Below are 27,234 nucleotides of genomic sequence, written 5' to 3' on the forward strand. Positions count from 1 at the left end.
AAGTGTGGGCTGTGCCTAGTGACTTCCCTCCAAAGAGTACAGTATGGAAAGGGGGGAAACAAAGAGTAACTTCACAGTGGGGAAACCTGACAAACACTATCTCAGCCAGGCGATCAACGTCAACATCAACAGTGATGTCAAGTTGGCATTAAGAGAAAAAGCATAACACAAATTCCAGCATCTACAAAATACCTGACCAGTAATCCTCAAAACTGTCAAGCCATCAAAAACAAAAAAAAATGGTCTGAGAAATTGTCACAGTCAAGAGGAGCCCAAGGAGACACGATGACTGGATGTAATGTATCCTGGATGGGATCCTGAAGAGAAAAGGGGCATAGGGGAAAACAAAGAAAATGTGAATAGAGTATTGCCTTTATTATATCAATACTGGTTCATTAATATAAGATGCATTAATGTAAGATGCTAACAATACTGGTCAGGAACCTACTGTACTGTCTTCCCAATTTTCCTATAAATCTAAAACTGTCCTAAAAAATAAAGTATATCTAAAAATTTTGTTATTATTTTTAACAATAAATGCTGCAACATGGATGAACTTTGAACATTCTGCTAATTTAAAGAAGCCAGGGACTTCGCTGGTGGGGCAGTGGTTAAGAATCCACCTGCCATTGCAGGGGACATGGGATCGAACCCTGGTCTGGGAAGATCCCACATGCTGTGGAACAACTAAGCCCGTGCGCCACAACTACTGAGCCCGCGTGCCACAACTACTGAAGCCCGCATGCCTAGATCCCGTGCTCTGCAACAAAGAGAAGTAACCGCAGTGGGAAGCCCGCGCACTGCAACGAAGAGCAGCCCCCGCTCACGCAACTAGGGAAAGCCCGCGTGCAGCAACAAAGACCCAACTCAGCCAAAAGTAAATAAATAAATTTATTTTAAAAAAAAAAACCCCACTCACAAAAGACCACATATTGTATGATTCCGTTCATGTTAAATTTCCAGAATTGGCAAATCTATAGAGACAGAAAGTAGATTAGTGGTTGCCTAGGGCTGTGGAGGGGGATGGGGGAAATGGGGAGGGACTGATAACGGGCTCGGGGTTTATTCTGGGGGGTCATGAAAATGTTCTAAATTTGATTATGATGATGGTGGCAAAATTCTGTGAATATACTATAAACCATTCAATTGTACAGTTAAATAGGTAAACTGTATGGTATGTGAATTATATCTCAATACAGCTATTTAAAACCAGAAAGGTTAAGTAACAAAGCGACAGTCAATCAGTCAGTGGTGTGCTCACACCAGCTTGAGAGAGCTGACTGTTTAACAACTGACTTATGAAATTGATGAAAATTTAACATAGTCAGCATTAAAAGTTAAATTCTGGGGCTTCCCTGGTGGCACAGTGGTTGAGAGTCCGCCTGCTGATGCAGGGGACACAGGTTCATACCCCGGTCCGGGAAGATTCCACATGCCGCGGAGCGGCTGGGCCCGTGAGCCATGCTGCTGAGCCTGCGCGTCCGGAGCCTGTGCTCCGCAACAGGAGAGGCCGCAACAGTGAGAGGCCCATGTACCGCAAAAAAAAAAAAAAAAAAAAGTAAATTCTATAAATGCACAATTACATAAATTATATTAAAACAAAGGTAATAAATACTTAAAACTCATCACTTTCCAAGTATTTCACTGCATTTTACTACTATCCACACCTCTAAGGTTATGTCTATTGTATCTGTATGATAGAAATAATATATAATGGTGTGCTACTGTGCATATTTTCCCAATGTATTCAGTGACTTGACACTGGTGGCAAGATTTATACCACAGAAAATCAGCAGATGAGGGCTTGATTTGCTGTTTTGTTGAGTGCCAAGAAAAGGATGGAGATATTGTTAACAATGCAGGTTAATCTTAAAAGTGTGTCCTGTCTATAGCTGTCAAATTGTGAGTGGAACAAAAATCGAATTCTTCCAGTATTCTCCCAGCAAAGAAGTCGTTCACATCACAGAAGAACAAGTGCAGCTCTGACATACCTCTTTGCTGTTACACTTACTCATTAATGCAAAGGAAGTTATCCACCAACACGCATGTCAGAACTGCACTGGTTCAGCAACTGCAACCTTAAGTTGGCTACAGATTGATACAAGAGTTTGGCAAAAATCAACGAAAGCATTTGGGGGCTATACGGAAGTTATAATAAAGTGTATCATATATTTTATTATTATTTGTAAACTGTGTGCTGCACATCATTTATGTTTGTAAAATTTATAACAGACATGTATATGTACACACACACACTGTTTCAGAGAGCCTAACATTAAACATTGACCTACACACCCCTGTTGTAGAGCTGAGACTAGAATTTGTATCTCTTGACCTGTTAGTTCATTATAACTTTCACTAATCCAACATGCCTTTTTTATGACCTTACTGGGTTTTGGGGGTTTTTTTTAACAAGTTTTGGGTAAATTATGAAACAACACAATCCAAAGTAAAGTTCTTTTCCAGAAGAATTGAATTATTTAAATCTTAATTTTATGAAGTTAAAGTATAACCTGATAATTATCTCTTTGAATATAGCCAGTATTTAGGATTTCGCTAATGTTGTTAACAATCCAACAAAATTATTATTATTTTGGCCACTTCGTGCGGCATGCGGTGTGCAGCATGTGGGATCTTAGTTCCCCAACAAGGGATCAAACCTGCACCCACTGGAAGCGCACAATCTTAACCACTGGACCACCAGGGAAGTCCCTAACAATCCAACAAAACTGATTTAGCACAATCAATGGTAAAGCTGAGCCAGTCATAGAGAGAGAAACAGAAAAAGCAGTTTCTGTCCTCACAGAGGCTCAGCTTTAACTAGGGGGAGGGAATAGGAAAGGGGACATAGATAAACCACTCAAAGAAATATCTTACTTGAGATATTTTAGAAAAGAATAATAGAATCAAGGAGGACGAAATATAGAACACAATAAAAGAAAATTAAGACAAAGACTCAAAGTTATTCCCCAAAACAGCATCGTTTGGTTGCAGCTGTGACATCCTCCCTGTAATTACTGAGGTTAACTCACTGGCAGGAATTCTTAATTTCATGAAACTTAATAAAGGGTTTAAAGTTAAACCCTTCAGGACTAAAATATAATGCTGTTATGTTTGCTCATATGTGGGTACTGTTTTCAAATCCACTTCACACTGGACATTGCTTTACAAAGAAAGAAGCTTCTTTACCTTCTGGTTCCAGCATTTTGGGGATTTTTAATTCTCTTTCTGCAATTCTGAAGGCCTCTTTCAGATTGTCTCTGTTGGATCTATGCTTCACACTCTTCATGTCGATCAGGTCTGGTCGCAAGCCATGAATGACAGCCAAAAAAGCCATCCCATTTCTCCAGCTTGCCTTAAAATCTGTCACACTGACAGACTCAAACCTATGACAAAAGAATAAAAAACACGATAAACACTATCTAAAAGACTATATCAGAGCACCTCCACTCTATTCATCAGGAATTAAAACGAATTTCTGCCAATCACATAAATCGAATCAATCCTTCTAGGAAAATATTTTATTTGAACCATGGGGTCAAATTAAAGTAAAATGCCAAGTGTGATGAGGCTCACGACGCTCCGGGGCACTGCTCCGTGGCCCCGGCAGCAGCAGCGTCACGTGGCTGTAGGTGCTCGAAATGCAAATTCTCAGGCCCAACCCCAGGTCCACTGAATCACGCTCTGGAAATGCACCTGAAATCTGTCTTACGAGCCCTTCACGTGACAATTCTCACTCGAGTTTAATGCTCTTCATTCAGCAATCCGTTGGCTCAAGACTAAGCTGGGCCTCTACAAATTGTTAAATTCCTTTCACTAGAGGGACTAATTTTATTTCTCACTGGAAACAATTAAATGATACATTGTGCCAAGTCAGTGGCCAATAGCTCATTGGATAGATAGACCTTGTCACTCCTCTGCTTAGAACCGGCCATCAGGAATGAATGCATAAACAAAATGTGGTGTGTTCATACAATAAAATATCATTCAGCCCTAAAAAGTAAGGAAAGTCTGAGATATGCTACAACAAGGATGAAACTTAAAGATATTATGCTGAATGAAATGAGCCAGTCACAAATGGACAAATGTTAAATGATTACACTCTCTTAAGGTACCAAACAGAGTGAAATTCACTGATAAAGAAAGTAGACCTCTGGTGGCCAGGGGAAGGCTGAGGGGAAGGAGGAATAGGGAGGGGAGGTGTTAAACAGATACAGAGTTTCAGTTTTGCAAGATGAAAAAAGTTCTGCAGACAGATAGCAGTGATGGTTACACAACTGTGAATGTACTTAATGTCACTGAACTGTACTCTTAAAAACTGTTAAAGTGGTAAATTTTGTTACGTATATTTTATCACAATAAAAACGTTATTTAAAGAAAACCCATCATTTCTTGTCATTATATTTAGAATAATATCTCACACTCTGGCCCACAAGGCCAGACAAGCTTTGCTTCCTGCCTACCTCTCCCACCTTTGCATCTCCCCTCTCTTACAATGCTGCAGTATGTGGCTAGACCACGCTGACTCCATTTTGTCAGCTCCATCTTAGGCCCACAGTCCTACCCGCCTGTTCTCTCTGCATGACCAAGCTTTAGCCTGCTCACAAGGAATGTGCCCAAGCCAGACAAGTTCCCCATCAGCTTTTACCCTTGCCTTCATCTGATATGAAAACTGCAAGAATGCCTTTTGCTGACACAGATGGTTAATGGTCATGAGACCCCAGGGAGAGGAAAAACCCCTGGTTCCTGTTGGTGCAGACATACTTCTCCCTTCACAGTCAGATTCTGCTTTAGCTTTGGCCCCTTTAAATCTCCCTGTACCCCTTTTGAGGGCAGGGAGTACAGCTCTGAATGCCTCTGGATCCCTGTCTGCCTGATCCTGCCCATAAGTTGCCCACAATAAATTTCATAACTGCACTTTATGGAGTTGCCTGTTTCATTCTTCAGCCTTAAAGTTCCTTCTCAGTTCAGAGGATATTATTCAATATCTCCACCTTCCAACATGCAGTAACATTGGCTTCATTTCTGCTTCTCCACAGCCTTTTTAATCCTTCTGCCTGGACACTCTTTCTCCCAGAGATTCATACACCTAAAGCCTTCTCCTTCAGGTCTCAGCTCAAAGGTCTCTTCCTCAGAAAGGCGTACACACTACTATATGTAAAATAGATAACCAACAAGGACCTACTGTATAGCACAGGGAACCATATACTCAATATCTTGTAATAACCTATAATGGAAGAGAATGTAAAAACAGAATATACATATTATATATATATGTATCACTGAATTACTTTGCTGTACATCTGAAACTAACACAACATTGTAAATCAACTATATTTCAATAAAAATTTTTTAGAAAAAGAAAGGCACTCCATGACCACCTACTATAAGGGCACCCTCTTCCTATCCTTGACATTCTCAACCATATCATAAGTCCTTCCTAACTTTACGGCCAACTATAATTATCATATTTATTCATGTGCCTCTCCCACTAGGGTGCAAGCCCCTTGAGAACAGGGGCCCTTTCTTTCTTGCCCATCATGTTAGACTCACCCACCCTGCAAACAGTGCCTGACATAAAAAGGTGCTTAACATATATATCTCAAACCACTCAATTTGTGTTCAACAAGAGATCACTGAATATTTTGTAAAAGCATATAGTAGCCTACAAAGTGTGGGAAATATTCGAGAACAACTATAGTTTCCTTTAATATCCCATAAAAACACAAGGAAATTCAATGGACTAATTTAAGTATATATCAAAAGTATACATGATAAAAGCTACTCAAGAAATAATCTGCTTCAGATGACCTGGGCTTTCCTGGATCCCTTAGGAAAAAAGCCTAAACTATGATTATGACAAACTACATAGTAGGCAGTGACTTTCGTGTCGTTTAACAAACACTTATATGGTGCCCGTTGTGTCCAGAAACTGTTGCAAATGTTTTTTTTAAAAAAACACAATTCTTGAGGGAGGGAGACGCAAGAGGGAAGAGATATGGGAACATATGTATATGTATAACTGATTCACTTTGTTATAAAGCAGAAACTAACACACCATTGTAAAGCAATTATACCCCAATAAAGATGTGGAAAAAAAAAAAAACACAATTCTTGTAAAGCACATAATAACCCTATGAAGTAAGTGTTAAGTATTGTCCACGTTTTATGATTAAGGAAACTTGAACACAACGAGATTAAGTGTCTAAGCCTACCAGTTAGAAAGTGCTGGGAGCCAGAACTCAAAACCTGGTATTCCAGCTTCAGCGTGCGCGTGTAAGTACTCAACTAAATTGATGGCTATGGGGGTGGCGGTGGGGCTGAAAGCGGGGCCGGACCTGCCAGAGCGCTAAGGGGGCCAGAGTCGGCTCAGGGCCGACCAGCAGGCACCGCGCTCCATACAGCACCAGGCTGGGAACTCAGCTCTGCCCTGAGGGGCCAAAACAAGTGCCACACAGAATGTGCTGCTGCCGGGCCTTGGAGAGGGCGGGACTGGCTCCAGAGTGACTGGTAGGGTCTAGGCTCATGCAGACATCACAAATGGGGGCCCAATTCATCTCCTTCAGGAATAAAAAAAATACCACATACTTCTTACAACATAGCCTTACATCTGAGCCCTAGAGAATCACAGAATATTCCAACAAAAGTCACCCAGTAATACCACCAATGACAGCCAAAACTACAATAAACTCCTGACGAAATACTTAAGAATTACCTACTACATCTTAATACGTTTAGCATAAGCTCTATAGTTGAAAAATAAGGACGGACATGGGGAAAAGGTAAACCTTGGTAAAATATACGGACTTTGAAAGGATTTGAAGCAAATCTGAATATGGTGTAATAATGATTTTCACACATGCTATATTTTGGATTTTAAAATTTAGGAAACTGAAGTAAAATCATCTCCAGGAAATTCAAGAAAAAGTTCATTTAATGTACTTAAAACCTGGAAGATATGCATGTATATTTGTGTCCCCTCACAGAATACAGAGGATGAATGACAACTACAGAAAGGTAAGACAGAAATTAACATCTTAGCCTTTCATTAAGAAGCAGTTACTCAGAAGCCCAACATTTGAGAGGGCTTAGCAACATGTTTATGCCCCTGTTTATCTGGACAATGCTATGATGTGACAAAGAACGCCTTTTGAACTCTATAGGTCTTTTTGTGGCGGATCTCCTGCGTCCTAATTCCTTATTTTCCTAAACTCCATCCAAGCAGTTGGCTAAATTGAAAAAGTAAATGTATCCCAAGAGCAGAAAACATTTTCCTATGTAAAAAAGAAATTATAGTGGGAGGAATTGGGAGACTGGGATTGACACGTATACATTATTGACACTATGTATAAAACAGACAACGGATGGGAACATACTGTATAGCACAGGGAACTCTACCGAGTGCACTGTGGTAACCTAAATGGGAGGGAAGTCCAAAAGTGAGGGCATAACTACATGTGTATGGCTGATTCATTTTGCTGTGCATTGGAGGCTAACACAACATTGTAAAGCAACCATACTCCAATAACAATTAATAATAAAAAATAAATTAAAAAAGAAATTATAAGCATTAACTTCCCTTTATCATCTCCTTTTTTTAAAACACCTACTCTCTTCTTTCTTTGTTTCCTAATTGAGCTATGAGTTTCTAAACAATGGGGACCATGGTCCTTCATGCAACCCTATAGAGTTCCAAGGGATAATTTTATGAGCTGGCTACTCATTCACTCATTTTTCATTCATCCACTCAACACGTTTATGGAGCACCTACCAAGAACACATATTAGGCTAAAATTAAGGGAATACACAGTCAACTAAGATAGAGTCCCGACTTTTAAAGAGCTTCTAGTATGGCAAAACTTTTCGAATCTAAATCCACCTTCCAGATGCATAGGGGAATTGTGCCTAAAGAAAAAGATATTTGAAGACTACTTTATTTGCACACAGTAATAGACCACCTACACATGGCAGTGGGAGGGAGGGAAGTTACCCAGATGACACCACCTTCCGGTCTTCAAAACCAAGTGTGGCTGAGCTCACAGAGGTCCACGTGTGGAAGATTCAGTGTGAGGGGAAGGGGGAGAGTGAGCCTTTTCTTTTTATGACAGGGAAGTGTTCAGGTGGGTGTTACTCCTATTTGGCCTGATTTTCAGACCTGGAGGTCGGTAAGGTTGCGCTGGTGGGTACAGCTGCCCTGTGTGTCTCCTCTGGTGGAGCAAACTACTTACATGGCACATTGCTCCTGAGCCCACTGGAGAAGAGCCTTCTTTGCAGACATCTGCCATCTTGCCTGGACTTTGGAGCATTTCTTAGCTGGAGGACTCGAGGTAGGAGATGAGTCGACCACACTCACACTGTCCAGGGAAGGCTGATTGTAATTGCAAGAAAGAGTCCGGGCAAGCTCCTCAATCTAAGGAAGACATAATAATCGTTAACGTGTGTGGAATCATAGGTTAGCAGCATTGAGGCAAAACCTTCAGCCAGAACAAGACCTAAAAATTATCGTGTAACAGTGACAGTTTACTCAGGGTGAAATGAGCACTGGGCAAACCTTTGAATAACGGCATTGGCCATCTGGGGCTACACATTGGCTTTTGGGACTTGCTCTAACCCAAGCATATGGCGCTCCACATCAAGGGCAGGCATCCATTCGCCCCCCGCAGCATGCTTATAGAGCACTTCACTGGTGCTCCACCTCTGTCCATCAAAACTGAACTGAGGGGCTTCCCTGGTGGCGCAGTGATTGGGTGTCTGCCTGCCGATGCAGGGGACACGGGTTCATGCCCCGGTCTGGGAGGATCCCGCATGCCGCGGAGCGGCTGGGCTCGTGAGCCATGGCCGCTGAGCTTGTGCGTCCGGAGCCTGTGCTCCGCGGCGGGAGGGGCCCCAACAGTGAGAGGCCCACGTACCGCAAACAAAACAAAACAAAACAAAACAACAAAATAAAAAGATAAATCCAGAAATATAATAGAAGTATTATTGAAAGATGTACACTTCTTTGAATGATTGACAGACTCACCAGATAACCAATAATAGTAGGTGTGACCAATACAATGAACAAATTTGATCTGGTTGACATACCCCATTGCACCTAAAATGGCAGAATCAACATTCTTTCCCAGTGCATATAGAATATTTACCAAAATTGACCATGCTGAGCCATAAAGCAAGCCACAGCAATTTTGAAGGACTGAAATAATTCAGATTATATTTTCCAACCACACTGAAATTGAGCTAGAAATCAGTACTAGTGAAGACATAACAAACCTCCAAATATTTGGAAATTAAGCCATAGATTGTGATAGAGCCCACGGGTCAAATGAGAAATCATAATGAAAACTTGAAAATATTTTGAACAGAACAAAAATGAAAATGTTATATTCATGGGTTAAAAGATGCATTATTTAGGGGCTTCCCTGGTGGCACAGTGGTTGAGAGTCTGCCTGCCGATGCAGGGGACACGGCTTCGTGCCCTGGTCTGGGAAGATCCCACATGCCGCGGAGCGGCTGGGCCCGTGAGCCATGGCTGCTGAGCCTGCGCGTCCGGAGCCCATGCTCCGCAACGGGAGAGGCCACAACAGTGAGAGGCCCGCATACCGCAAAAAAAAAAAAAGATGCATTATTTAAAAGATGTCAGCTTTTTCCAAATGATTCTATACATTCAATCAATCCTCATAAAAATTCCAGCAGGTTACGTGTGTGTAAATTAACAAGTTACTTATAAAATTTGTATGACTATCAAATCAACATGTTATCTACCTTAAGCTTACACAATGGTATATGTCAACTACATCTCAAAAAAATATATACACGGAAATACAAAGAGCAAAGAAGCCAAGATAATCTTGAAGAACGAGCTGGAAAACCACAATATCAGATATCAAGACTGACTGTACAGCTACAGAAATTAATGTAGTATAGTATTGGTACGAGGATAAATAATGGGACAGAACAGACAATCTGAAAATGGAGCCATACCTATATGACTACTTGATTTATGAAGGTGATACTACAGTGCAGTAGGAAAATGATGGTCTCTTCAATTATTACTGTTGGATCAACTGGATAGCCATATGGAAAAAAAAATCTTAATTGCCTTAACATAACATACTCAAACAAATCAATTCATTCTTGAAAGACTGTAGAGCTAAAAGTAAACCGTGAAATGATTAAGCTTTTAGAAATGTGCTGTCCAATATGATAGCCGCTAGCCACATGTGGCTATTTAAATTTAAATTAAATAAACTTTAAAATTTAGTTCCTCAGTCATACTAGTCACATGCCAAGTGTTCAATAGCCACAAGTGGCTAGTGGCTACTGTTCTGTCCAGTGCAGGTACAGAACATTTCCATCACTGCAGAAAGTCCTATTGGACAGAACTATTCTAGAAAATAACATAAGAGAATATCTCCATGGTACTGGCAAAGGGAAAGAATTCTTTAAAGGACATAAAAAGTACTAGCCACCAAAAAAAAAAAGAAGCTGATAAATGTGAACCACATTAAAATTATGAATGTCTGTTCATTAAAGATTTGAGAAAGCAAGCCCACAGAGTCAGAGAAGATATTTGCAATTTATATATACCCAACAAAGGACTTGTATCCAGAATACATTTTAAAACTTCTAAAAATCATTATACACAACAGCATAGCTAAAATAAAAGTTTTTAATGCCAAGTATTAGCAAGGATTGGAGCAAGCAACTCTTAAACTCTGGTAACAGTGTAAATCACAACAAGTTTGAAAAACTGTTTGGCAGTATCTACTAAAGCTGGAGATCACATGCCCTGCAGCCCAGCAGTTCCAGTCCTAGATAAATATGCAACAGAAGTAAGGGCTTGTACCACCAAAGGGCAGATACAAGAATGTTTTTAGCAGCTTTATTCATAAGAGCTTAAAATTGGCAGCAAAAGAAATGTCCGTCAACAGTAGAATGGTAAATAAGTTCTGGTATATTCATGCAATGGTATATTCATATACAGCAATGGAAAAGAAAGACCCACTGATACCTGCCTCAAGAGGATGAATCTCACAGACATGAAGTTAAGTGAAATAAGTCAGGTAGAAAAGACTATTATATAGTGTATGCAAAATAATTCAGTTATAATTCTGTTTATATGGAGTTTAAAATGCTAAACTAACCAATGATAAAGATCAAAGTAGCGGTTATCTTTAGGGAAGGAGGGCAGGGACTGGGAGAAAGACCTGGGGGCTCTGGGATGCTGGCAATATTCTGTCATCTTATCTTCAGTTAAATGGTGGTTACGTGGATGTGTTTAATTTCCAAAAATTCATCAAGCTCTACATTTAAGATTTGTGCAGTTTTCTCTGTGTGTTGTATACTTTTGACAAAAGTTTATTTACAATATTAAAACAAAACTTTAAATTGATTCTTTTTTTTTAAAATTTATTTATTTTATTTATTTTTGGCTGTGTTGGGTCTTCGTTGCTTCCTGCGGGCTTTCTCTAGCTGCGGGAGCGGAGGCTACTCTTCATTTAGGCGCGCAGGCTTCTCATTGCAGTGGCTTCTCTTGTTGTGGAGAACGGGCTCTAGGCACGTGGGCTTCAGTAGTTGTCACATGCAGGTTCAGTAGTTGTGGCTCGCAGGCTCTAGAGCGCAGGCTCAGTAGTTGTGGCGAATGGGCTTAGTTGCTCCGCGGCACGTGGGATCTTCCCAGACCGGGGCACAAACCCGTGTCCCCTGCATCGGCAGGCGGACTCTCAACCACTGTGCCACCAGGGAAGCCCCTGAACATATAAGTTTTTAAGTAGCTACAGAAAATACGCACTAATTCAAAATCCCAGGCCTGAAAGAATGTATTTATCAGCCATAAGTGTCATAAAGTCAGGACTATAACCTACTTATTCCCTGTTATTTTCTTTCTTTCTTTTTGTTTTTTTTTGGCTGCATTGGGTCTTCATTGCTGTGTGCGGGCTCTCTCTAGTTGCAGTGAGCGAGGGCTACTCTTCGTTGCAGTGCACGGGCTTCTCGTTTCAGTGGCTTCTCTTGTTGCACAGCATGGGCTCTAGGTGTGTGGGCTTCAGTAGTTTCAGCACATGGGCTCAGTAGTTGCGGCACACGGGGCCCAGAGTGCGAAGCCTTCATTAGCTGCAGCGTGTGGGGCTCAGCAGTTACAGCGCACGGGCTCTAGAGCACAGGCTCAGTAGCTGTGGCGCACAGGCTTAGTTGCTCCACGGCATGTGGGATCTTCCAGACCAGGGATTGAACCCGTGTCCCCTACATTGGCAGGTGGATACTTAACCACTGTGCCACCAGGGGAGTGCTCCCTGTTATTTTCTTACTGTCCCAGCACAAAAGTTAGCACAAAGTAGGTGCTCAAAAATATTTGTGGAATGAAATGAAAGCTATGAGTCAGTCTTGGGACAGAGCTAGATGTTGCAGGATTATTAGATTAGACAAGGGACCTCAAAAATAGGGAGATTTAACCAAGTTTAATGGGTTAATTTTCAAGAATTTACTCCAGAAGCTTCCTATTCTCTCTTCTGACAGAGTAAATAAACAATAATAAGCAAAAATTTACCATGGCAAGTTCTATTCAGACTGGTGCTGATACCATGGATATTTCAGGATATCATGATAATTCAGCATTCAATTTTCAATTGAAGAATAACATAAGTGGCAAAGGGTCTGCTATATATTTTCCACCTGACAAGACTTCCAGAGGGTCCTATTTCTGGAAGAAGCTCTAGCATCAAGTCACACTTATTGCATTACACTTATTTCATACTGTGGTAATTAGAACAGGAATACTTTTCATATCATCAAACTACTTACATGAAAGTGCAGTATAATTGTCCAAATTAGGCCAAGAATAATGGATGGGTTTCCATCTATAATATCGGTAACGTGAATGTTTATTAGTTTGATCTGGAAAAAGAAGAAACACATGTTAAAAGGAGAAAATATTTCACAGCATTTATCTCCCCAATGAATTTTCATGTGAATTTCATACTCACTGATCGGTTTTTTAGGAATCTCAGGGCATGTTCTATATTGCTTCTACACTGGAATGTATTAGATCCTTTATCTCGAGGCTATGAAATTCAAGCAAAATATATTACTCACAAATGTGATTTTTTTTTTTTTAATCCACAAAATTTCTTAATGTTGTTTTAAAAGCTTACCAACTGTTGTCCTGAGAGTACTTCCAGCAGGTCCAGGAGGACATGCCCCTTTTTAATGTCTGCGAATAGGTCCGATACAACTGAGGGAGGGGTGTGCTACAAAAGGTCACAAGAAAAGTAATCATTGAAACTTTGGTCCAAAAACACGATAACTTTTAAGAATCTCATAAATGTGCTTTTGCATCTTTGCACAAGCTAAGATTCAGTAGTGATTTTCTTCTTAATTAACAGAATGTAGAAAACACACAAAGTTCCATATCAAAACATGATAAGGAAAGTAGTGAATTTATCTCACAGCAAATTTCCAGTGACACAACACTCTTTCAGCTTTCACTGAGGGCTTAAAACTTGTGCAGTGAAGTGGCATTCATGACGCTCAGAATCAGCCAATAGTGACCCCTTTGGGGAGATTACATGTCCAGAGTAACCTGTTTATGAATTTCCTCTTTTTAGAATGACAAGCACTGTGCTGGGATGAGTAGCCTGGGTGAAGAGGCTCACTCATTTTGTATCTAGGTTATTCCGGGCACCTGGATCACTGAAGGCCAGGATAGCACAGAGATTAAGATCAAGGCCTCTGGGTCCAGACTGCCTGGGTTTGCATCCCAGCACGATCACTTGTAAGCTGTGGGACCTTGGAGAAGTCAGACAACGTCTCTGTACCTTAGTTTCCTTGTTCTCTAAACACAAACAATACTATCTGTCTCAGGATGTTGTGAAGTCACTGAAACATAACGAGTGGTCAGTACATTTAAAGTACTTACAACAGTGTCTAACATAACACTCAACATATATGACTTCTTGTTACAATTTCATTTGATAAAAGAGATGTTACTGCTTTAAATATTTTCTAGCACTGTCTCCCATATCCTTAACAAAAATGCCCCCTTTTCGTGTTGGAAAAGAATAACAGATACATCAAAACAAGATCAAGGTGACATTCAGCACATTTTTTCAACCTTTTACATGTCACCAGTGCCATTTGGGGACCAAAACTGAAGGAACAGGAGGAATCACTTAAATATATATTTATAGCTTGATTTGCTCTCTTTTTCCTCACCTTTGCCAACTGTGAGTTTACCCAGCATGTGAAGGTTTTCTTCTGAGTGTCTTCCTGTTCAGCTATTTAAAAAGGACAATAGCAGTTAGAAAACGAGAAGCCTCAGAAACCATTTGAACAAATCAACGTTTCAAAGGTCTGTCACTCTGGGTACGTGTGTGTATCTCACAATCTTATATACGTTCTAGGACTTAGTTTAAATTTCAGGTGTTTGTCCAAGAAGTGTTTTGGAAATATAGCACGTTGAAATAAGATATTTCTCAAAGCCACCGTTTAACTGCAAGAGACAACAGTTTTTAATATTTTACCAACAAAAGAATTAGCCCCTACATGACCTTGACAGTGCTGTACAAGAACCTGTGAAGAAAAAAAAGAATTTTTTTTTTCTTTTGTGAAGAAAAAAAAAAAGGGTTTCTAATCCAAATGGACTTGCAGTCTAAGCCAACACCACACGGTACTTCAGATAAACCCAGAACATCTGAATACATTTTAAAGGGCTCATAAAGTTGCGGCAGTTTAGTCTTGACATTCATGAAGAATATATTGTCACTGAATTAACTGTCAATCAGCTGCAATTAGAATCAGAGAGACCTGAGTTCAAATCCTGCCTGTGTTACTGAGTAGCTGTGTGACGTGGGGCAGGTTCCTCGTGGAATAAGGTGGGAAGCACTCACCGCTAGAGACTGTTAGTGGTTCACTCAAAGTGAACAGACCCTTGCACCAAGGAAACACAGAAGTGCTAGCTCTCACTATTACTAACCAGGCAGGAGTCCAGGGAAAGATCGGAACACTCGGTGTGGATCCTTCCTTCCTTCCCAGGGCAGGAGAGAGCTCCATCCCAACACCATTCTTCCCCTCACCTCTAGCCCCTCGGCTCCAGCAGACACCCTCAGCCCTGAGGCCAGGGGTTCCCCTGCACACAGGACTGTCTTTCCATTTCCCCAGATCTCCTCATCCTACTGGACAGGGGTGAGAGCAATCCAGACACCCACTCCTCCCTGTGCCTAATGCTTACAGCCTTGTTCCCACCACCTACCGCGGGCTCACCAGATCTCATCTCACTGTGCCTTTGCCCCTCACACACACACACAGTTCACACACTCAGGTCCCCCTCCATTCTCCCTCTAATTTCCAAAAGACTGCACGTCCCCCAATTTTTCTCATCTCCCACCTCTCCTTAACTCCTGAAACCCTTCACTGATGCTGAAATCCATAACAGACAATCAGCGAAATCCCCTACGTGCCCACTACCCTCTTCACCTTTCTGCTCTAATTGAACCTCCACCCTAACCCAGAACTCTGCTTTCCCCACAGCCCTCCCAAGTGACAGCATTGCTTTCTCTTACAGACCTTGGACCACTAGTTCCTTGCTCTTCACTGCTTCTTCCAGATCATTTTCCACTCTCTTTGTCCCTGAAATGCTCCAGCTTTAACTCTCACGGCATCAGAGAGTCCCCACTATTACAGTCATCTACTTACCTCTGTCATTCCTCATCATTTCTCAAAGGTTTTAGTTCCTTCCCCACTGTTGCTCTTTCCAATGTGACCCCTAATTCTTCGTAATTTCAATACACATACTGGTGAAACTTCCAACCTTCTGGCCTCTCTGTTTCTTGAATTCTTCTCCAATAAATGTGTCTTCTGCTCTGCCTCAACCACTCACTGTCATGGTTATACCCTGACCTTGTCATTACTAATAACTACAACTCATGATCTTGAGTTCATGCATTCCCCATCTCTGAACATCATTCCTTATCTTTTCAGTTGATTCTCACTAGTGTCTCAACTCCAACAATCCTTGGAGTCCATCAGCAACTCCAAGCCATCAATTCTGCCAGTTTTACACTGTCCCTCGCCCCCTTGGTCTCCTTCCTTTCATCCCTATCCATTGTAAATTCCACGATCAATTATTACAAACATTCCCTTGCACCTCTCATTCTGCTGTGTGCTCTTCATCACCACTCTCTGCTCACTCATACCTGCACGCACGCTGCTGAATGTGGCTGGAAGGAAATCCGTAACTGCTGACCAGTCTCACCGTGACCGTCAAGTAGGCCCTCAATGCTGCCTGGAAGTCATAATACACTGCCCTCTCCCACTCCTCTAGACAGCAATTTCACACCCTCTCCTTTTTTCTCAAACTCCCAACGCCTCCCCTCCCATCCTTACTCTCAGCTGAGACCTTGCTTCCCCAGGACACTTAGGGATCATCTACTCCCTTGTCTAGTAACCTATCAAAAGGCTCTGCCTCCTGCCTGTTAGCATGGGTGAGCCAGCCTTGCTCAGACCTAAAGCCAATCCCTTCCTTCCCTCATTCACCAGGTCTCATCCCTTTGGAGCTACTCCAGGACCTTTTACTCCTTTCTCTCCTGTATTATCCTCTCCCCGACCCAAGACCATTCCCATTAGTACTGATCCATGCTATTAATTCGCCCATCTAAAACTAAAAACAAAAAACAACCCTCTCTTGACCCCATCAGGTACAGGTCCATTGTGGCAAAACTCCTCAAATAGATTTGTCTATGTTCCTGGTCTCCAGGTCCCCTCCTCCTTCTCTCTTAACTGAACCCACACCAATCATGCCCTTACCATTCCGCTGAAACTACTCTTTCATCAAGGTCACCATGAATCAAGTTCATCAACGACACCCCCAGCCGCCACTAAAACCAATGATCGATTCTCAGTCTTCATCTTTCTGGAGCAATCAGCAGCATTCAGTACAGATACTCACTCTCTCCTTCTGCTTGCAGGCCCCTATACTCTCTGTCTTCCTCCTCCATCACAGGTTGGCTTCTCTCTTTCTCTCACACTTCATGTCCAATGCCTCGGGAAATCCTCTTACATCCACCTTCAAAATATATTCAGGGGGCTTCCCTGGTGGCGCAGTGGTTGAGAGTCTGCCTGCCGATGCAGGGGACACGGGTTCGTGCCCCGGTCCGGGAAGATTCCACATGCCGTGGAGCAACTAAGCCCATGTGCCACAATTACTGAGCCTGCGCTCTAGAGCCCATGAGCCACAACTATTGTGCCCACGTGCCACAACTACTGAAGCCCGCATGCCTAGAGCCCGTGCTCCGCAACAAGAGAAGCCACCGCAATGAGAAGCTCGTGCACCACAATGAAGAGTAGCCCCCGCTCGCCACAGCTAGAGAAAGCTCTTGCGCCCCAATGAAGATCCAAGGCAGCCAAAAATAAATAAATAAATAAAATTTAAAAAAAAAAGAATTATAAAGAACCATAATTTTGTCCTATAATTCAAAATGTTACTCATGTTTTCATTGTTTCCCTAGAATCAGCAGATGATAAGACAATAAATTTTAAACATGTACTGACGCTTACCAAAAAATGTGTTGAGAGCTAACTTTGTTCCTCCATAGAGAAAACTACAGAACAAGTTTTTATGTTTCCAGGATCAAGTTACATGCGCACAAAGTACATTAATCAAGCCCACGTGTATAAGCAGGAAGGGACTATTTCATTATTACAAAAAAGCAGAAATTCAAAACAAAACAAACAACAAGGAAAACAAACAAAGAGGGCTTTTTTTTTTTTTTTTTTTTTTTTTGCGCTACGTGGGCCTCTCACTGTTGTGGCCGCTCCCATTGCGGAGCACAGGCTCTGGATGCGCAGGCTCAGTGGACATGGCTCACGGGCCCAGCCGCTCCACGGCATGTGGGATCCTCCCGGACCGGGGCACGAACCCGCATCCCCTGCATCGGCAGGCGGACTCTCAACCACTGCGCCACCTGGGAAGCCCGAGGGCTCTCTTCTTTATCCTTAAGGAGCCAAGAGAGATTTTTTTTTTCTTTCTAGGTGTAAAGTATGGAGAAGAAACTAACCAGGAACACCACCAGGTCCAGGACAGAGAGTCTACACTAACGTTAGGGGAATTATTGTGGGAGAAAGGAATGACCATAGAGGGGGTGAAATGCTGGCACAAAAAGGAATGTAAAGGAGCACTGTGTGCCCAAGGAGTTTGAGTATTGCACATCCACCTGGAAACCTCAGTCATTCTGAACTATTTCCAAGAAAGATGAGGGATCACATGATCATTTCCATGTGATGCTGGACAAAAGGGGTCTTGGTACTGAGCAAACTGAGGACTGTGAACTTTCCTAGGCTGAGAAAACAGGCAGCATATGAGGGCTCTATATGGACTGCTCAACTTGGAGCACCTAGTCTCACATAGGTTGGACTGACCTCTGATAGGGACATAAATTTAAAATAACCAAAAATTTCCAATGAAAACCTTAAGTTATCCCTGTCCTAAATTGATTAAAATCTAAGAGAAACAAGGGGAAAAACAATAAGAGGAGCAGGCAGAACAAATCCCGACCCGAACTCTCCAGTTAGCAAATGAAACCCTCAGGAAAAGGTTTTTAAACTTCATGGCTTTTAACTAACACATTGTTCACCTCTTCATCCTGGAAATCATAACCCTTCAAATGCAACAAGGACCCTTGCTAACAGCAGACAAAGATGTCCCAGGTGCAATTAAACACCTTTATGACTACTCAATTAAATGGTTTCGTCTGTGCCATGTCACTTATCCCTTGACACACTTTTCTCACATTTTCATACTGCCTTATCCCTGAAAAGTGGTATTAATTCAACAGGAACCAGAGCCAAATAGCTCCCCCTATAGCAGGATAAGTAATCTTTTGTTCTTTTCAAAAGCTGACCCATTGGGGAAAAAAATAATTGAGAGCCACATGCTTTAAAGCAACTTAATTTGAGTGGGTGAGATTTTTTTTTAATGTTGGGTTTTATTTTTTAATTTCCAGAGTAACTTTCTAATGAAATAATAAAACTCTTCTCAAAATGACATAAAGAGAATAGGACCTTTTATTTATTTATTTGTTTTTTATTTTTTTAAGACATTGGGGGTACGAGTTTATTAATTAATTATTTTTGCTGTGTTGGGTTCTTGTTTCTGTGCGAGGGCTTTCTCTAGTTGTGGCAAGTGGGAGCCACTCTCCATCGCCGTGCGCGGGCCTCTCACAATTGTGGCCTCTCTTGTTGCGGAGCACAGGCTCCAGACGCACAGGCTCAGTAGTTGTGGCTCACAGGCCCAGTTGCTCCCCAGCATGTGGGATCCTCCCAGACCAAGGCTCGAACCTGTGTCCCCTGCATTAGCGGGCAGATTCTCAACCACTGCGCCACCAGGGAAGCCCCTATTTTTTTATTTTTTTAATTTAATTTTTATTTTATATTGGAATATAGCTGATTTACAATGTTGTGTTAGTTTCAGGTGTGCAGCAAAGTGATTCAGTTATACATACACAAATATCTGTTGTTTTTCAGATTCTTTTCCCATATAGGCAATTACAGAGTATTGTGTAGAGTTCCCCTGGGCTATACAGTAGGTCCCTGTTGATTATCTATTTTATATATAGTAGTATGTATCTGTTAATGCCAACCTCCTAATTTATCCCTCTCTCCCCACCTTTCCCCTTTGGTAATCATAAGTTTGTTTTCTAAGTCTGTGAGTCTGTTTCTGTTTTGTAAATAAGTTCATTTGTACCATTTCTTAGATTCCACATTTAAGTGATATTATATGAAATTTGTCTTTCTCTGTCTGACTTACTTCACTTTGTATGATAATCTCCAGGTCCAACCATGTTGCTGCAAATAGCATTATTTCACTCTTTTTTTATGGCTGAGTAATGAGAAAAAGACCATTTAATCAGCAGACATCAGGGACAGAAAAAGACAAAAACAGACAGAAAATAATAAAATCTATCATAAGGATGAGTTTCTTAAAATGCCAAGGAATAGAGAATGAGAAATTCTCTATTCTGATTTTTAAGGCAAATAAGAAATATATAAAATGCAGGAAAATGTAGTCAGTGAATTTCATTCAGGCCCATATGGCTATCCTAGATTATCATTCTTGGAAAATATCTGGTTGAGTTTCAGAAAGGCATAGAAGGAAAAGGTTTTCTCTAGGTGTCATTACCATAAAAATACATTTAATCTCTGACTTTGTTCTTATTCAATCTGCCTTTTGTGAGCTGGCAACTCATATCCTTAGCTGGAAGGGACCTTAAATGAAAACAAATTGAGTTAAGCTCAATTAAAGAGTGTAGATTTTAAGTTCATTATAAATCTCATTATTAAACTACCAAGGCCACTGTGTCTCAGCAAGGTCCAGTCTCCACAAAAGTTCATCTAAAATGTTGACTCCAGCAGTCCTCCCTGGTAGTAAGAGTTCAAAGGCAGTTACCCAGGCATGAGAATCTCTAATTGGCATTTTCACTTAAACACAGAGCAACAAATTCTTACAATGTGGCTTCTCCAAGAATGTTCTCTACTGCATGAGGTCACCAAGGAGGCTTTGCAACCTTCTCTATCCAGGAATTTCCCTTCTTCCCTTTCTATTGCTGGGTTATTGATAACAGGTTTATTGCACATGGCACCAGATTTATTACTTGGATCTTTCACTCTCCTCATTAAAATCTTTTGACCACTCCCTAATTCCTTAATGAATAAATTATAGATTCTTAGCCTAACATTCTAGGTCATTCAGAATTTGACTCCAATCAACTTTTTCCTGACTCATCCCCCATGACTTCCCCACTTACATCCTACTTCTCTAGCCAAACTAGAATATATGCAGCTCCCCAGTTAAGTTGCTCTCTTTTCTGAATCAACATGCTATGTACCCTCTGGACTGGCTAATCCTCCCGCATCCCTCTGCATTCACAGAAACCCCAGCACCCAGCACAATGCACATGGGGGGCATTCGATCAACATTTGTTAAAATAAGACATATCCTGTTCAAATGTCCCCTTTGTGAAACAGAAATAATCTCTTCTGGCTCTGGCCTACCACAATACTTTGTTGGGTCTTTTTTTTTTTAATCATTATTAGTATTAGGAAGTAATATATAATCCTCATAAAACATGTTTTATAAACAGTAACAGAATTCAAAGTTAATCTTAACTTTCCCCACACACCCATTTTCCTTCCCCAGAGACAACATTAATTAACAATTTCCTGTGCATCCTTCTAGATTAGACAGGCAAAGAACATAAATTCTAAAGAGCAAGGATTTGTTTTGGTCGGTCACTGGGTTCCTCGCTCCTAGAATAATACCTCACAAGTAGAAGGCACTTAGTCAATACTTGTCAAATGAAAGAATGAATGTATGTGTATGTAAATTAAATTACTACACTTGTCGAATGAAAGAATGTATGTATATGTAAATTAAATTGCCACACATGATATGGTTTCATTTTTTAAGTTGATAATTCAAAAAGCAGCAATTTAAGTACACTATTTAAAGTTAAAAAGCATCTGTTAAGCCATAAGAAATTTTTAAAAAGGAGATCATAAACCTTCCACATTACCAGAAAGGAAGAAAATTATCATTTACCCAGTAAAAAGAACAAAGTAGATACCTATGTGCCAATGCAGGTATATTCTTAAGTGAAAAAGAGCAAATTATAAAATAGCATGTTTATCATCATTCTACCTGTATTTTTATGAAAGGATAGCTACATGAATAACCAACAGTTTTGTTTCTATCTTATGGTAATTACCACTTGCTGCTCATGTACTGCAGTCATGTACCTCTATGTGGTTTCTCTCCTACTCATGGTATCAACCTTAATATTAAACCCTTATGCTTTTGTGTTTTTGCTTCCCCTTAGACCAGTGCCATGTAGAGAAGAGGTACTCAATACATTTTGCTGATTGAAAGACTTAGTAAATATTAAAAGATTGAGGTTCAAACTGACTTATTGCAAGGAGAAGAATTTATTGGCAACAGTTACTAGGCCTATGTCTTATCCTAATCCTTGTTTTAAAAACCCCTGGGCACAGATGTAGAGAACAAATGTATGGACACCAATTGGGGAAAGCTGTGGGGGGAAGCTGTGGGTGGGATGAATTGGGAGATTGGGATTGACATATATACACTAATATGTATAAAATAGATACGTAATAAGAAGCTGCTGTCTAAAAAAAACAAATAAAATTCAAAATCAAAAACCCCTGGGTAATTTCTTTCTTCTACTAAGAAAATGTCTTGAACAAAAGGGCATGCACTAATGAGACCCTGCTGCTCTCCCCTGAAACAATGCTGCCAACTCAACTCTCTGTGAGACAAGGTAAGAATAACTAAATTCAGACAATAACGCAACACATTTTAGCCATGTGTTCCAACAGCCATCCCAAAGAATCTTACCCAAGCTGTTATCCAATAGAAAGGGAACTGAAAATAAGGCCACCTCTTCTATTGTTTCTCATGGAGATGATAACAAACAAATAAATGAATGAAAACACACAGGCATGCACAATGAAAACAAGAAAAGCCTAAAATATCTGAAGAATAAACAGGAAAAGGCCTGTTACTGAACTACAAAAGGGGAGACTATTAACCAACAGAGAAAGCAGGGGGACAATTTACAACACATTTTCTTAAGCCAAACAAATAAGCAAGTAAGAAAGAAAAATAAATAGTACCAGGACTGAGATCTCACTTATTGAACCGGAAAAGTGAGTTTAGAAGCTAAGTCCTAGCTAACACATCTCGTAAACTCAATGTGCAACCACGTCTCTACTTCAAAATTCTTTTCATTCATGTATTTCCTCCCAGGAGAATCTGTGTTGTCACTATGGAAAAAACAGCACTTGCCTGTCAAACTCAGCATTCCAGGACTGAAATGACACTCTACCTCCCTACTTCTCCCCAAACCCGCCCTCATCTGTGTTTTCATCTCATGGACTTGACACCACCATCCTTTATCAGCCCCAAGTACAGCCTACTGCCAAATCCTGCAAATTTGCCTCCACATGGCTCTGGTATGCGCCTCCTTCTCTACATCTGACGGCCCTCTTGCCTGATCTACCGTCAGGTCTGGCCTGGACCATGTCCATGGCCAACCAGGTCTGCTCTGCTCCCTTCAATCTGTTCTCCACTTCAGCCAGTACATCTGACCACAGTACCCTTTCCACCCTTTGATGGTTTCTCTCTGCTCTGAGGATCAAAAGCAAAACAGCCTGTGAGCCTTGCATGGTCCACCCCAGAGCATCTCTCCAGCCTCGGCACTTACAGCTCTCCTCCATGCCCAGGGATCCAGCCACTCCATCTTCCTTCAGGGCCTTTACAAGCTATGTCCCCTCCTGCCACAGCTGTTTGCACCACCCTGCCCTCTTCACCTACTTGACTTCTAATTACCCTTAGGGCTCAGCTCAATTGTTGCATCCCGAAGGAAACCTAAGTCAATCTGTCTTCCTCCACTACTTAGCATCGGCCTCAACGTATAATCATTGACAAGGTTAAGAGCATGGGCTCTAGAGCCAGACTACCTGAGTTTGATCCCGTATCTGCCACCTACTTGCTATGTGCCTCAGTCTTCTCATTTGTAAGATGGGGATTAACAGTACCTACCTCACAGAGGTGCTAAGAGGATTGAGTACTTGTACTGATGTAGAATCAGAGATCAACAACAGATAATCCCAAAGGCTAAATGTAGCCCACCACCTGTTTTTGTAAATACAGCCTTCTTGGAACACAGACACACTCATTTGTTCACATATTGTCTGTAGCTACGTTCATGCTAAAATGGCAAATTGAGTAGTTGTGACAGAGACCATATGGACCTCAAAGCTAAAATATTTACTACCTGGTCCTCTACAAAAAAAGTTTATCAATCCCTGGCAAGATTACGCTTGATCTACACAAATGAATATTAGCTACAACAGGGATGAACGTTGAAATCATTATGCTAACTGAAAGAAGGCATCACAAAATACCACATATTATATGATTCCACATGTACAAAATGTCCAGAATAGGACAGTCTATAGACACAGAAAGTACATCAGTGGTGGCCTCGGCCTGATGCAGGGAGGAGTACAAGGTTTTGGAATAAAATGGGAATAAAGGGTATGGGGTTTCTTGGGGGGTGAGGGGGGCGGGCGGTGATAAAAATGTTCTAAAATTAAATGCAATGGTTGCACAATTCTGTGAGTACACTAAAAATGATTGAATTGTACACTTTAAATGGGCGAGTTGCATGGTACGTGAATCACACCTTGAATTATATCTCTATAAAGCCGTTCCTAAAAAAATATTAGCTAACATCTGTGAGCTAACTTGATGACTATCTGCCTCCTCACTAGCCTACGGGCTCTAGGAGAGCAGAGGCCAGGTCCGATTTAGCGCCTCACTTTGCCTGCAGCTTGTACACAGTGTGTTTCATGTTGCTCGAATTCAGAAAGCATTTGTTGAATGAATGGTTATTTGGCTGGGGCAGGAGCGAGAGGGGCTTTGTTGCTATTTTTCCCCAGTGAACCCACAGATTTAAGTACTTAGTTTGTTGGGGAAATCTATGACACACAGCAAAGAATTTCTGCTTAGGGCCTTAGCATGTAGGATCCAGCAAGGTCCTGTAGCCACATGAGGCAACCACACCCTTATGCAAACACCTGAGATTTTCACACTGAGGCTTTTGTTTCCAGCCCCATGGAACATAGCTCCTGGCTCTCTGAGTAAAAGCAAATCTTGTATTTCTAGCACATGAAAATGAGCCCACAATACAGATAAAATGCCTAGGATCTGGGGTGCTATTTTTTTCTCTTCTTTCTTACCCTCTTCTGACTCACCTGAGTTGCTCAATAAACATCTGTGGAATGAATAAATCAAAGAAATGATTACATTTCTTTTAGCACGTATCTCTTACTCCTTACTGCCTTTCACCAACCACATTAACACTGTGAGCATTTTTCTTGTGAAAATCAAGGTGTGAGCCTAAACACCTTCCACCGGGGCAGCAGTCCAAGCACCTCTGACTTCTGAGTGCAAAAGAGCCAGACTGCACTAAGGAGATACGTGCCGTGATTACAGATCTAGGATTCCTACACTTTTGAATGCCAGCGAGTCATGGTTTAAGTACAGGGTTCTGTGCCCCAATTCCCAGAGATCCTGACTGAGGGGGTTCACATAGCTCACGCTCAGAAACTCCTAGCTAAAGTAATTAGACTGGTTTACATGGGTGACTTATTCTTGAGACAACAAGGGAACAGGAAGGGCCTGGCAAAAATAGTAATGAAATAATAAACTGAGATATTAACATAATGTAATGCAATGTGAATCTATTCTAACTTATGGGTATCCTAAGACACGCGTGGAGGGGCTCAGAAGGCTTGCTGAAACAAGCCATGTCCAGGAATAAGTAGGACTCGAGGGTAAGGAACAATGACACTATTTCATTAAAGCTTCTAGTCAGGTGGTCAGGCAGGCATTTTGTAAATGAGAAAACTATAGCTCCCAGAAGATGAAGGGTTTTTAGTCACTCATTCAATAAGCATTTATTGAAAGTCTACTGTGCCCTGGATACTGTGCTCTAGTTGTCACATCTGGTGAGAGAGAAATTCAAGTCCAGACATGTCTGATACCAAAATCCATGTTCTTTTCATTATAATTAAAAATCAGCTTAAATGCCAGATCTGTGGCCCCTCCAGCTACCACCCTATCTCTGTCCTCCCCTTCAAACCCAAACTTCTTGAAAGAATTGTCTACCCTGGCTGTCTTCACTTCCTCACCTACCACTCACTTCTCAACCCACGAAAAGCTGGCTTCCACCCCAGCCTCTCCACTTAATTCTGAGCAGGGCCACTTATAATATACTCATTGCTAAACCTCATGGATACTTCTCAGTACTTTTTGTATACCTTGAAACTTCTGATACTGTTTACTACTCTCTCCTTCTTGAAATATTCTCTTTCTTAGGATTCCACAGTACCACACTCACCTTGTTTTCTTTCTACTTCTCTGGACACCCCTTCCCAGGCCCTATTATGGGCTGGTTTTGCTTTTTCTATCTCTGAAATGTTCTGCCTAGGCCCTTCTTCTCTTTCTCTAGATACCTTCATCTACTCCCAGGGGACCAATCACCATTTATATACTAATCAATTCCAAATCTTTACCTTCAGCCCAGGTGTCTCCTGAGCTGTGCATATGTTTATTCCACTATCTTCCGGGTATCTCCACCTAGTTATTCCAGGGACAGTTCAAACTCAGCATTTCCAGAACTGAGTTACCATCTCAATCAACTCCCTCTCCTACCAAAGTTGTTCTCCTGCATTTTTTTTCAGTTCCATCATCCACTCATTTGCCCAAGAATAAACCTGAGTCATCTTTGATACTTCCCTCTCCCTCCCTTTCCCATACCCAGTCAATCAAAACATCCTGATAATTACCTCAATAAAGCTGAAAATAAAAATTATTTCATATGATATAGCTTATATGTGGAATCTAAAAAAAAAAGGGTACAAATGAACTTATTTACAAAACAGGCAGAGTCACGGATGTAGAAAACAAACATATGGTTAGCAGGGGATGGGGAGGGGAATAAATTGGGAGATTGGGATTGACATATACACACTACTATATATAAAATAATCGACAAGGACCTACTATATAGCACAGGGAACTCTACTCAATACTCTGTAATGGCCTACCTGGGAAAAGAATCTAAAAAACAAAAAGAGTGGATATATGTATACGTATAACTGATTCACTTTGCTGTACACCTGAAACTAACACAACATTGTAAATCAACTATACTCCAATAAAAATTTTAAAAATAAAATAAAAATTAAAAAATTTTAAAGCCCTGAAAATTATATCTATTAGATATCTCTGGATATCCATTTCTCTCCATCCATACCGGCACCTCCTAGATGAGGACACCATTATCTCTCAGCCGGTCTTCCTGTCTCCACACTCAGTCCCATAAGACCACACCCCACAGTGCCCCCTGGGTGATTTCTAAATCACTAGTTCTGAATATGCGTCTACTCAGAACCCTTCAGTTGCTTCCCCTTGGTCTTAAGAAAAACGTCAAACCCCTATACATTCACATGACCTCATCTTTTCACACTCTCCTTCAAACTCTAATCCTCAGTCTCGCTAAACATCCGTTTCCTGGAATGCGCCACATTCAGCCTCATCTTCTGGCTTTTATATGCCGTCACCGCAGCCTCGAGCACTCTTTCCACCTTCAACGCCTGCTCATC

General features: G+C 41.2%; 1 protein-coding gene across 1 annotated transcript in view; it reads right to left on the reverse strand.

The window, feature by feature from the left end:
- The window catches only part of SYNE2 (spectrin repeat containing nuclear envelope protein 2), a 307,891-nt gene that overhangs the window by 229,808 nt on the left and 50,849 nt on the right, over window positions 1-27,234 (reverse strand). Inside the window, exons 3-8 of the mRNA XM_067733714.1 lie at window positions 14,206-14,267; window positions 13,146-13,241; window positions 12,978-13,055; window positions 12,796-12,888; window positions 8,229-8,410; window positions 3,190-3,386 (exon numbers count right to left, since the gene is read on the reverse strand). Of these exons, the coding sequence (XP_067589815.1) occupies window positions 3,190-3,386; window positions 8,229-8,410; window positions 12,796-12,888; window positions 12,978-13,055; window positions 13,146-13,241; window positions 14,206-14,267 (708 nt within the window). The remainder of the gene's footprint in view (window positions 1-3,189; window positions 3,387-8,228; window positions 8,411-12,795; window positions 12,889-12,977; window positions 13,056-13,145; window positions 13,242-14,205; window positions 14,268-27,234) is intronic.

Source organism: Pseudorca crassidens, chromosome 1 (assembly GCF_039906515.1).
Source record: "Pseudorca crassidens isolate mPseCra1 chromosome 1, mPseCra1.hap1, whole genome shotgun sequence".
Lineage (NCBI taxonomy): Eukaryota > Metazoa > Chordata > Mammalia > Artiodactyla > Delphinidae > Pseudorca > Pseudorca crassidens.